Genomic DNA, 12,841 nt, shown 5'->3' with positions numbered 1-12,841 from the left:
TAGTGCTTTGCAGGGCCACCGTAAAAATTGAGACGTTCATGCACACCTGTTTGCTTGAGTCCATTTTCTTGCCTTTTTTATATTTGACAATAGCCTATTTTTTCACTAAACTATGAAGTTAGTCGACGTTAAATAATGTAGCTCTTCATGGGTTATTATTTGTTTAAATGTAATGTAATTTCCAAAAGCAGCATTAATGCGGCATATCTGCTTTCACCCTCCGCTCTTTCCCAATATAAAAAGATAAACTGGTTTTATTTTGAAAATGAACTGACCGGAAGTAGACTGGTGTACACTCAGACGCCTTTTCCCGTGTCGCCACCTTCTTTGTCTACGGCCCAACATTTCGACACCGGTTGGGGGGGGTTGTCTGTTTTTTTCTGTCTCTAGTTTTGAGGATATATTTCGCGATATATCCCCAATTTTCTGACATTTAATGACAGTCGACTCTGACCTATTTATGCCTAAAAATAAAGCACCAAAAATGGATGACCTGGACTACAGTAAGTGTTCTTAAGTCGCTGTTTGCCTGTGGTTCCGGTGGCTAACCGCGGCTAGTCAGGTGTAGCTTGTTGCTTATTTAATCATTCGCGCAGGTTGACGAAACTCTTCATCCCGAAGCATATTTGTAATATGACTGTCTTTCTCCGACATCGCGTTTACTACAGTCTATATTCAGAATAAAATTGCAACAGTAATGCTACCTTTGCTAATGAAATATTGATTGTATCGATGGCTGCCCTGAGCGAACTTTACAGCTAATGTCGGTGGATGTTTAGCATCGCCACCAGCCTTTTGAGTTACAGCTGCTGGTCTATCCTAAAAGGGAATCGTTTCCTAGAAAGCACACTGCAGCTGGTTTAAATTAATGTACAGCTTTTTATTTTTTTTTAACAGGAGAGACTGTGGGCGTGGCAGCTCATTGTTTTGTGGTTTAAAATAAATCTTCTTGTAACAATTTGTTGCTTTGAGCACCAATAATTCTAGTTTTAGCATTCTTTTGTTGTTGTTTTTGGCGAAACTGATTAATTTACAACATTTTAAGCATTTTGTAAATTGTTTTTCCAGCTCAACTTGTTGGTGCTTTTTGTTTGCTGCTGCTTCTCAGGCAGGATTTGATTCAGCTGTGTCTTTTTTATTTATTTATTTTTACTGTATTGTGCATTAGGATGCTCAACATTAAATACATCACTCTAAATGTAGAAACAAACGCATAATAAAAATAAAGTTTCATCCAACTTAGTTATTAGGAATTGTCTTGTCAACTTTATCAAGATTATTTATGTTTACTTTTATGCAACTCTTTAAGCAATATTAATACTACTTGAATATTGGGGTGGGTATCATAATTAATTATTTTTGTTAATATTAAAATATGTTTCATGTATGAGATTTATGTGATACACTTCAAAACACACTGCATTTATTTAACATACATTACAAAAAAACATACTAAAACTCATTTATTCTTATAGCATCAATTCACAATGAATTGTAATTTAAAACATTATAAATTTCAGTTCAGTTATTCATTCATTCCAGTTATCAAACAGTGCATTTACTTCAGGTTATTATTCAAATCAGATTGTATCGAGTTATTGGCTTGCAGCGTTCATTTCTTCTGGATGAACATGTAGCGACAGTGGAGAGGAAAAACTTCCCTTTAACAAGAAGAAACCTTCAGCAGAACCGGGCTCAGGACAAGTAACTGTTTGGTTTTCGTTTGATTAGCCAGAGCAGAGACACAAAAAACATACAGAAGAACTGATGCTGAAGTACTTTCAGTGTTGATGAAAAGCAAAAAGGTAACAGGAAAAGGAGAATGCTGCAGCATTAAATCAGCTGATGTCTTCCTCCAGGAAGGTTTCACAGCCAAGCTGCATCAGACCAGATGTAGCTTCTGTGGAGAGAAAAAGTCAAAAAAAAATGCAAATTGGAGAGCAGTAGAAGAAGAAAGTAGCAAAGTGAGGGAAACTGATCAGTTTGTCTTCCAGTAGCCTAAACCAAGATGGCTACAGATGGCTCAGGATAACTTCAGGCCTTTTAATGCTCTCTAAAACATTTTAGAGCAAGTCGGTTGTAAATGTTTCTCCTGATCAGTTTGATCTGAAAATAAAATACAAAAGTGATTAATTACACAGCATCAGATGTTAGTTTGACTTGATAAGGTAGGAGTTTGAGTTAGGATTGTTTCAGTGCCGTGTATTCAGTTCTGAAAAGCCTCTTTTGGGAAAAAATAAGCTGACTTTAAAATGTCAAATAAATGGTAAGAAGAAGAATACTCTAAATCCTCTTGCCTTCTTTTGCACTAGCTGAGAAAATCGAGTTCTAGACAAATTAAAGCAATTTCAGTGAAAGTCTGTGACTGCAGGTGAACAAAGACTTATTTGTTCATTAACTCTGGTTGCAGAAAATATTATTCAGATTTATTTTCTTTTAAACTGTGCTCACTTTTATTTAGAAACAGAATGTAAATGACACCAGGGTATTAAAAAACATTGTACTTAAATCTATATGCTTTACACTAAGAAAACTAATTTCCTGGTATTGCAGACAATTTTGAGATATTTGTGTTTATTTTTTTCAAGCAGTGAGGTAGCTGTTCTGATTTATCACTAATTCACTTTGAGCTGTATTAGGAGACTGTTATTAATTTAATGAAATTTTATTGGCATGGCTATTGGATTCTTTCTGATTCTCAGTTACTGTTTCACATATGATTAATAAATATTTTATTCCTTCCTTAAATGTTGTCCATTCTTGATTCTGAAAGATAATGGAGATTGACTAACAATGCACCTCGTTTCTGTATGTTTGCCATCAGAATAGATTGCTTTTGACCTAGATTATTTTAGTCCCATTTGTGAAATGCGCTGCAATGCAATCATTCTTCTTCTCTTCCTCCGCAGTCCCGGTAGATCTGAGCCCAGAGGAGCGCTCCGAGCTGGAGGACATCCGCAGGAGGAAGGGTGTCCTCTTGCAGGAGATCCAGAGGCTCAGGGAGGAATTACGAGAGGCAATTTTAGAGGTAGAGGGACTGGAGACCAGTACAGAGGGCAGGTAGATACATTTTTGTGTTTAAATAAACAGAAAGTCCACCATCTAATTAGGATTCATGTGGTTTGACGGTGTATGCAAAGTGTTTTAAGAAAAGCATCACATTTTCATGCTGTAAAATATTCTGATTCTTACCATTTTTATGCTTTCTTCAGCAAAACTCTACAGAAAAGTAGACACGTGGCTATGGGACGCAAGAAATTCAATATGGACCCAAAAAAGGTGAATGCCTTGTTGGACTTTTGCAGCTGTTTTTGTCACATGCAGTTTTTACTCACCGACTCTTTCTGCAGGGGATTTTGTTTCTGGTGGAAAACGAGCTGCTCAGACACACAGCAGAGGACATCGCACAGTTCTTGTACAAGGGAGAAGGCCTCAACAAGACCGCCATAGGGGATTACCTGGGAGAAAGGTGCATGACGTGTAAAAAACCTCACATTTTTCCTGTTTTGTTGTCCCGACAATTTGTAAATATAAATGACTTCTTTTTGCAGAGACGACTTCAACATAAAAGTGCTTCAAGCTTTTGTTGACCTCCATGAGTTCACCGACCTTAACCTGGTGCAGGCCCTCAGGTAAACTTCATCCTCTTCTTTGCCTTCTACTGAAACACAAGTTATATGCAGCCATTATTCAGGGAGCAGAAATGCTCAGTAATGGAAAATCCCATGTTTGTCTCTGGTTGGGTTGGGGGAACAGGACAGAACAGGACCTGCTTTGATTGCAGAACCTGATCTTTTAGGCTGGATCTAAACCCTGTCCTGTTTTCTGCAGACAGTTCCTGTGGAGTTTCCGTTTGCCAGGCGAAGCGCAGAAGATTGACAGAATGATGGAGGCCTTTGCTCAGAGATACTGCCACTGCAACCCTGGTGTCTTCCAAAGCACAGGTTATAAAGAACACAACCATTTTTGGCTGTGAAATCTGTCCCGAGTGTCGTTTTTGGACTATTTCCGTAAAATCTTGTTTGTTAAAACAAAGTGAAAGTGTTTTTCCACATATGCTGCCCTCATACTCTATCTCTCTTACCAGTAATGATTTGCTAATATGTTAACCCACAGAGGCCTTTGTATTTATACCCAGGGCCTTTCAATAAGAGCAGTTTGTGTTTTCATTCCTTCCTTGAATTGTTATGAGATGAGGTACATTCTTTCAGTCTTCCTTTGTGTAAAGCAAAAGTAGTTTGGCAGGCTGTGCAGTTTAAATACATGTTGATACAGTCATGGAGGTGTTTTCTTTGAGTTGCATGAATAGAATTGAATAGAAATAACCGTTATTTTCCCTCAGTGGGGAAATTCAGGTGTACCAGCAGCAAAGTGACAGGAAAATTACAAAAGTCACACAAAAATTATAAATAAATAAAACAGGACCATTAGGATTTCTACTGTTTCTAAGAACAGCCTAGCGTTTAAAAAAAAAAAAAAAAAACACCCAGCCAAAACACAATAAATTAGTGTTTTGTTTTGTTTTTGTGCCTGGAAAAGGAGCCGTTTCAAAAGTCTCCCAATATATGGACACTGCACCGTTACCTAGCAACCCAAGCTGAGGTCCAGCATGTTTGGTCAGCTGGTTTTTAGTGTTTAGTTGTTGAATTACATTCCAGAAACAACTTGCTGCATTCTTGATGGTAGTGCTGCAGGAGGCTCCACTTTTGCTTTTCAATGAAGTACGGAAGACTGGAAAATGATGACTGCATCATTTTCACAGATGCAGTCATGTGAAAATGACTGCATCTGTTTGCAGTCATTTTCACATCTGAGTGTAAACATTGAGTTTGGGGGCGTGGCCAGCAGGAGCTTATTAGGATTTAAAGTGACAAGACAACATAAAACATCTCATTCTGGAAGGAGCTCATAACTGACCAGACTAAAATCCCATTATGCAAAAAAGGTAATGAACAACTTTTGTAGCTCGTAGATGTATCCTAAACTGTTCAAGGAAGAATAGTAGGTCACCTTTAATTTCAGTATCAACCTAAGTCTTATATCTGCTGGTGTTGAAGTTTGATGGATTTCTAATACTAGAAACTTAATTTTCTGTACCCAATATGGAAACAAGTAATTATTTAGAAGGTCAACTGTGAGAAGTTACTTTTCATGATTGTCTGTCAGCAGCTTTTACAAAACATGTCTACCGCGGAGTTGCAGACTGTCTGTAGCCTTCCACTCTGGTAGAAAATCAATCCTTCGTGTTAAAGATGCATGACTTTGGTTTTAAGTAGATTCTCCATGTTTCACAGGGTATCTTGGTGCTTTGCCTTCAGTCGAGTGTAAATGCTGCTCAAGTTCTAATCTAATCAAGCAGCGATCAAATGACTTGACTTGGTTTGACTTTCAGGGTAATGAGATTATCTTTAAAGGTGCAGACTGGGCTACATTCATTGTTTGCATTTTTAGTTTGTAGAGAGATGAGGCATTAGTCTGGACCATATTTTTACAGAAAGATAAACTTGAGTAAAAGCACCATAGTTAGTGTTTTCACTCAGATTTAAAACCAATATGCATAACATGATCCTATTGTGTTAGTTTGAATCAGAAGTTAAGAAGTTATTCACGATTGCAGATTAAATAAATGTATTTAATTTGATGTCGCCGCTGTTTCATTGTTTTGATATGCATTTGTAGACGCACATATGGAGGATGAGAGGACCCTGATTAAATTATCCAGATATTTACCAGTCACAATGTTTTACCAGTCTGATATAAGAATCAAGGAATTAATTTTACTTCAGTTACGAGTATTGAGATAAACTTAAAGTTGGTGTCAGATAAAATAAGAAACTCTGTGTAAGACATAAGATTTTTTTAGCAGACAGTGGAAAAGTATTTAAAATATTGACTTGTTTGAATTCAGTAGCACTTTTAATGTAAATGCACTTATTGCTCTGAATATTATTTCTTTTGCCATTTTGCACTTTATAAAGTAACTCAAGGACTATAGCATGCTGGCATTAGCTGTTTAATTATTGGACAGTCTTTTTCTACCTCTTTAGGAACCATTAATGTGATTCTAAATTGTAGTTGAAAGTAATAATTCAGTATACGTTTTAAAATATTCAGAACGAAGCATTCAACAGTTTAATTTAGATTCTCTGCGTGTCTTTAATAAAATGTTTCTGTAAGTGATTTTTGATGGGAAGGAGTAAACTGTGCACGCGGTTTGATGTAAAGTTAAGTGCTCCTTGGAGGTTGCAATAAAGTATTGATGGATTCCTTCCTACTCATTTCCTGTCAGTTATTGTTTTCTCTGCTGTTCACAGACACGTGTTACGTGCTTTCGTTTGCCATAATTATGCTGAACACGAGCCTCCATAACCCAAATGTGAGAGACAAACCCGGACTGGACCGTTTCATCTCGATGAACCGCGGGATCAACGACGGGGGAGACTTGCCGGAGGAGCTGCTCAGAGTACGATCAGCCTGATCGGTTGAGTTGGTAGTTTAGGAGTGGTTGTACGGCGATCTCATCTTTCCTGGTTTGTTGTGTTTCAGAATCTGTATGAAAGCATTAAAAATGAACCATTCAAGATCCCGGAGGACGATGGCAACGACCTGACACACACGTTCTTCAACCCAGACAGAGAGGGCTGGCTGCTTAAGCTTGGTGAGAGTTTTCCCAGTGAGGCCGTTCCTGCTTTACCTTGCCTTTAAAGAGGTTCTAATGTGCAAAATTCATATTTTAAGCATTTTTATACTTCCTTTTGGGTCGTAACTGCTTCTAAAAATATAAAAACAGCCCAATCACTTAAATGAAAAACACCCACACGGCTTTTGGCAATGAGTTAATGTTTATTGGTGTCTGGAAAATTATCTGTTTCAGAAACCTTCCTATTGTTAAATCAGAATCTACTGGCACTGCCCCGTTACCTAGCAACCTGAGCTGAGACTAGTCCCGTTACCTAGCAACCCAAGCTGAGCTCCAGCACGTTTGGTCAGCTTGTTTTACCTGTGTACAATGGCTGCTGGAAAAGACAAGTGTTTAGTTGCTGCATTCTTGTTGGTTGCGCAGGAGGCTCCACTTTCGCTTTTCAAGGATGTATGGTTGTATAAATCCGCATGTTTTTGTAGCCATTTTCTAAAACTTTATCTAAAAATGATTTTATGCAGAAAATGTAATAAACACGTTTTGTCTAGACCTTTAACGCCGATCCTATGTTAATCCGTTACTGATGGTTGGGGTTCGTGTTACAGAGATCTGAAGAAAACATGCTCTGTACTGTTCTCTAATCACCTCTAAGGCTTTGTGCTACGTTGAGTCTGTCTTCCTGTCTCTGAGGTTTGTTGCCTCCTGGCCTCCAAACGCCGCTGTGGTATTAAAACATTGCCATAGCATGTGATAGTGAAGCACAGACTCACTCTCTCAGTCTGGATTTTGTCCTTTCGCATGACGGGGGCCTCTGGTCCGTGTCACTAATACGGTCTCCTTCCCTGTTTCCTTTTGTCTCCCTCTAATTCCTCTTTTTCTCTGTGTCTCTGCTTCTTTCCTGCCATTTCCATGCTCTACTGCTGCTGCTTGTTTTCTCAGGAGGTATGTACTGAAACAGTGTTTAATAAAACATAGAAACAAGAAATTTGAAGTTTAATTAGTAGGTAGAACGTAGATACTGTAGAGTAGTGCTTATTTAAAAATAAACTCCCTGCTTTCTTTAAATACCTGATTTATTTTTGATCTTGCAGGAGGAAGAGTGAAAACTTGGAAACGTCGATGGTTCATCCTCACAGACAACTGTCTTTATTACTTTGAATACACCACAGTAAGTCTCAGTGTTTGTCACCAATGTCAGCCATCACTGCAGGATAAAATAATTACCGTACTTTTCGGACTATAAGCCGCTACTTTTTCCCCGCGCTTTGAACCATGCGGCTTATGGCCTGGTGTGGCTTTTCTGTGAATTTTTCTTCAACCACCAGGGGGCTCTTTAGCAGGAAGTGAATCAGTCGAAGTCAAAATTGGAAATCAAAGAAGAAAGTGTTCATTTTCATTTAGAACAAGCACATGCTAGCAGCAGGCATGATGGAGAAATTTCTTCAAATTTCTCCATCATGATATCATGATGGATAATGATGCTTTCTTGTACTTCTGAAAAAGATGGATTAATTTGTCTGTGTTATTATCAAGGATAAGTGGAATAGAAATGTATCGCCAATGAGAAACCGATCATCACTGCACGACATTTCTCTGTAAAAGCTCCAGTTATGCATCTGCAGCACATGCTTTGTGACTGAAAATTATGCTAAATGAATTTTCCCCAACAGGATAAGGAACCACGAGGTATTATTCCCTTGGAAAATCTTAGCATCCGTGAAGTAGAGGACCCAAGAAAGCCTGTGAGTTGCCTTCGTTTTCTCACTGAAATATCTTGTTAGATTGTTTTTGTAATTTCCCCAGTGGAATGGATGTCGTAACGTCTTTCTTTGTTTTTTTTTGTTTTTTAACAGAACTGCTTTGAGCTGTACATCCCCAACAACCGCGGGCAGCTCATCAAGGCGTGTAAGACGGAGGCTGATGGGAGGGTGGTGGAAGGAAACCACATGGTGTACCGCATCTCTGCACCCACACCGGAGGAGAAGGACGAGTGGATCCACAGCATCAAGTAAGAAAAAGATGACAGATGCAGTGCTTTGTGAATGTCCGTGTATTTCAATGTGATTTTATTTCCTTATTATTAAAATAATTTTCTTATCTTTACAATTTAGTGTTGAAAATGCTTGAATTTCAGCTGGTTGTTTTCAAGGTTTGGAAAGTGCTTTATACGTTTTTGTAATGAAGTGGAATCTAACACTTGATTAAAAGCTTAAATTTAGAAAACATTTTTTACAGTTGAACCCAGATATATTAATACACAGACATTTTTTTCTCACTGTTGTGAAGATAAATCAGACTAAACTTTCCTTATTTGATGTCATTTAAATTACCAAAATTATTTCTATTTGGAAAACATTTTTTAGAGCTTTATTTTGTAACTAGAAGTTTACATTTCTAAACTTGGTTCAAGCCTTTTTGGTTTCCTTCCTTGTGCGAGAGAAACATTTCAAAGTATAACATTTTGTTATATTTTAGTTTATATTGCCCCTGTTGTAAAATGTAGAATACAACATATCAACAGTAATAAATAATATCATATAATAGTGAATTGAAACTGTCTTCTTTAGTTTATTTAATCTCTAAAGTGTGATCCAGGAGAAATTTGAAAACTTGAAAATTCTTGAAAAGTGCTTGAAAGTGTACAAACATTTCTTGTTTTTCTCTCACAGAATATCTGAATTACAGCTGAGAAAATTCAATCTCATCTACATTTTCATGTGCTAAGATGGAGATTTGTTTCTGACTTTTTTTTTGTTGTTTTATAGATCTGCGGTCAGTGTGGATCCGTTCTATGAAATGCTTGCTGCCAGGAAGAAACGTATATCACTGAAGAAGAAAGAGGAGCAGCCCTAGGTTACGTCTATGTTCCTCTTCCTCTCACATCATCTCTGCTGCTCGCTCCCATCTTTAACCTTTCTTCCTCCTCCTCATTCTTCCTGAAAGCGCCTCCTCTTCCACTTGCAAGGACCCCTTGCTGTCCTGACCGCCAGACTCTTTGAAAAAGCTGCAAACAGAGCGAATGGCTTACTTGCTGAGGCTGCCGTTCACAGTACTGCTGTTGCATTCAACTTAATACAATAATCCCAGAGCACAAACAAAACTTTTGCTGTCTTCACACCCACTTAAACAGGATCTTTAAGACTGTATTCACACTAGAAACTATCTTTCTTTTGCACAGTGGTTGGGGTCTGTTGCCATTTTATACACATCAAATCACTTTAATGTAATTGTTTTGTTTTTTCAGATTGCTTTAATTTTTGAGAACGATGTCCTGCAGTTCCAGTGTTTAAAAGGTTTTCCATCTGGGCTGAGAATTGTCGTGAATCAACAAGTCAAAAATCAAGATTTTCCACCTTGGTGTGAATACAGTTTTATTCAGGGTTGCAAGAAGCTGCAGTTTCATGAAGTCCTATTTTATTATCATCAGTGCCGCCTTAATAAGATATTTCCTTTGTTGATTGTGCATAGCCAAGACAAAATGTGAAGTACTAACAATACGTTTTTATTCTGATAGAGCTGTGAATTTGCAAACTAATTTAATACTCCAAATGGCATAAAGTTCACATCCAAACTTAAATACTGAATTCTAGCAAGGTAAATGTTATTAATGTATATTTTCACTGGTTTTCATAGTGGAAACGCAGCGTACAGTATGAACTTTAGCATGTTTCTCAACATGTTTGAGCAATAGCAGAGTAGAGTATCGTTGTCTGGAGGCTTGTTGAATCTTTATCTGTACAGAGCCGCTCTCATCATGTCTTTTCAGAATTAACGTGACGGCATGAAACACGAATTTTCTTTTTTTGTGCAGCACTACAACAACTCAACATCTGTTGAATTAACTCTGTCCACCAACATGGGTTTTGTGAAGTCACAAAGGCAGCTCTTTTCATTGTACACTTTTTGTAAATAGACGTTAGCATATTTGTTTACGGAACACACAGATTTGATTTAATTTATTGTTTATCTTTTGTTAAAATCAGATTTTTTTTGTATGAGCTACTGTTTTACTGCATGTCGATGAACGGAAGGATGAGTCATAGGTACTGATGCATGGTTGACCAAGTTAGTGCACTGATTTGGAAAGTGTTTGTGTTTCCTGGTGACATGGAAAGATAGCATTTAATACTGAAGTTGGTTTGTGCATCAAGTGAGTGATCCTGCTTACCTTTAGAAAATATGAGATTATATGTTTGACTTTTTTTTTCTTCTTGAGGGATTCAAACTCTGTAAAGCACAAACAGTTTGATTCTCACACTCTGCTGCCCAGTGTCGAATTTAAAGGGCATATGTCATCATTTTGATAAAATTCAAATATGTTCGTTTACATTTTATGACTGAAATTCAGAAATGGGAAAAAAAGAAAAAAACGTGTAAATTACACTTCGGGAGCTAAACCCATTCATCAAGACATAAGTAGTGATAGCAACGTCTTCCACTTGAATTTGAGTTCATAAAGTGAATATTTATTAATGGTGATTTATCTTCAGAGGTTGAGAAATGTTGAGTGTGGGAACCTGAAAACCAAACAAACCAGCACCCCACAGAGAGGTTTAAAAGTGCTTGTGGTGAGTCCATCCTGAGTGTAATTCACCATCCTGAGCACTTGTAACAAATACTGTGAAAGATAATTTTACCATTCAGATTGATGCTCAAATATCTGTCCCAGATGTGTACAGGCACAACAAAATAACTTAGTTTTGTTGACATCATCTCCACATATCCATTTGCTCCACAATATCCTGTTCCACCTTGAATAGTAACTCCAAGCTAATGCTACACGTTTTAAAATACTGACATGCAACCAATTAGCTACTATCTTCCAATGCATTGGATTTGGCTAAGAAAATGCAAAAATAACTGTCAGAGGAAGCTGGTTATTTATGCTAACCATCCAGATGTGTTGTTTCCAGGGAGGAAATGTTGATTTAACTCATACTGTGGATATCAACAGATGTTTTGCAGCAAACAAAAGCAAAAACATATGTTAATCTTTATGCTCACAAATAGACACAGTCTCTCTGCCGTCTTCCTCCATGTTGTGGTTGTTCCTTCCCTTAAAGCCAAGATTGTATTTGATTTTTTTTTTTTTTTTTTTTACAGAGTTCAGCCATATTTTCTGCATATTTTTTTATTTCTCCCTCCAACATAACGTATTGCTCAGAAGGCACCAAGAATACTCCCTTTAAAAAGTTTCCCTTCAATAAAACAGTTCATGATTTGTCCCCAGCAATTGTTCATTTGACATGACAGACATGAAGAATTTGCTCTTTAAGAGTACATTTAAATGCTACTTTGCTATAAAAACAATGGATTTGTTTAAAATACATTAATGTATATAAAAAAATATGATGACATATGCCCTTTAAAGTCTGGGGAAGCTGTTTGAGCTGAAATGTTAATGTTACGTTTGAAATAAAAAGACAGCTAAATGATGAACACTAATAATAAACCATTGATTTAAAACACTCATATTAAAAGTTTAGATTTGTCTCCAGTCATGGATTTGACCTACTTTAGTGTATTTGTATTTTTGATTCTGGGGGAAATTAAACTATTGTATGCAGCACTTTATCAAGTTTAGCATTTTGAGGAAAAAATGCTGTTACTGACCTACTCTAATTCAATATGGCGCCCTCTGCTGGTAATCGCACACACTGCAATATTCTGAGAAATGTATGTCCATACTCGTCCGACCAGCAGAAACAGTTTCTCTCCTACTGGTTTCATGATGGAAACTTATCCTAATGTTTTTTTTATTTCCACTTTGTTTGAACGTGATTGGCTGGCAGACGTTGTGTTGAAATGAAGCCACAAGTCCCAATTTTCTGGCTTCATTTTAATTTTTATGTACATCACCAGGACTGTCTGTCCTTATGATTTTTAACATTCAAAGTTGCCAAAAAATGGAAACTGTTTCCAGGTAAAAACAAAAAATTAATATTGTTAAGCTTCTCTGCAGAGCCACTACATTCAGAAAATGTTTGTTTTGTATTTATTTATTTTTGTTTACTTGGAGGTAAAGATGGATGCATCATCTGTACATGTAGCAAAAGGAAAACCACGATACCAGTAAAATACTGTGTAACAATAAAAAAAAGTAATTAAAATTAAACAAAACGATTTGTTGTCATGTCTCTTATTTTAATGGGGCCTGTTGCACCACCTCACTCTTTAAGGTACAACTTTAGTGCTTGATAT

At 37.1% G+C, this 12,841-nt stretch overlaps 1 protein-coding gene across 1 annotated transcript; it reads left to right on the top strand.

The window, feature by feature from the left end:
• The first annotated feature begins 259 nt into the window (after positions 1 to 259).
• Positions 260 to 12,763, top strand: cyth2 (cytohesin 2). The gene is made up of 12 exons (XM_014975925.2): positions 260 to 503; positions 2,910 to 3,060; positions 3,213 to 3,279; positions 3,351 to 3,469; positions 3,552 to 3,632; positions 3,832 to 3,944; positions 6,315 to 6,463; positions 6,547 to 6,658; positions 7,732 to 7,808; positions 8,311 to 8,382; positions 8,494 to 8,648; positions 9,406 to 12,763. The coding sequence occupies exons 1-12, from the start codon at positions 437 to 439 to the stop codon at positions 9,491 to 9,493; spliced, it is 1,251 nt and encodes a 416-aa protein (XP_014831411.2). The 5' UTR covers positions 260 to 436; the 3' UTR covers positions 9,494 to 12,763.
• The last annotated feature ends 78 nt before the right edge of the window (positions 12,764 to 12,841 follow it).

Source organism: Poecilia mexicana, unplaced genomic scaffold (genome assembly GCF_051168715.1).
Source record: "Poecilia mexicana isolate PSO_F unplaced genomic scaffold, ASM5116871v1 scaffold_16, whole genome shotgun sequence".
Taxonomy (NCBI): Eukaryota; Metazoa; Chordata; class Actinopteri; order Cyprinodontiformes; family Poeciliidae; genus Poecilia; species Poecilia mexicana.
The sequence above is the reverse complement of the archived record's forward strand: the minus strand, read 5'-3'. Positions and strand labels throughout refer to the sequence as shown.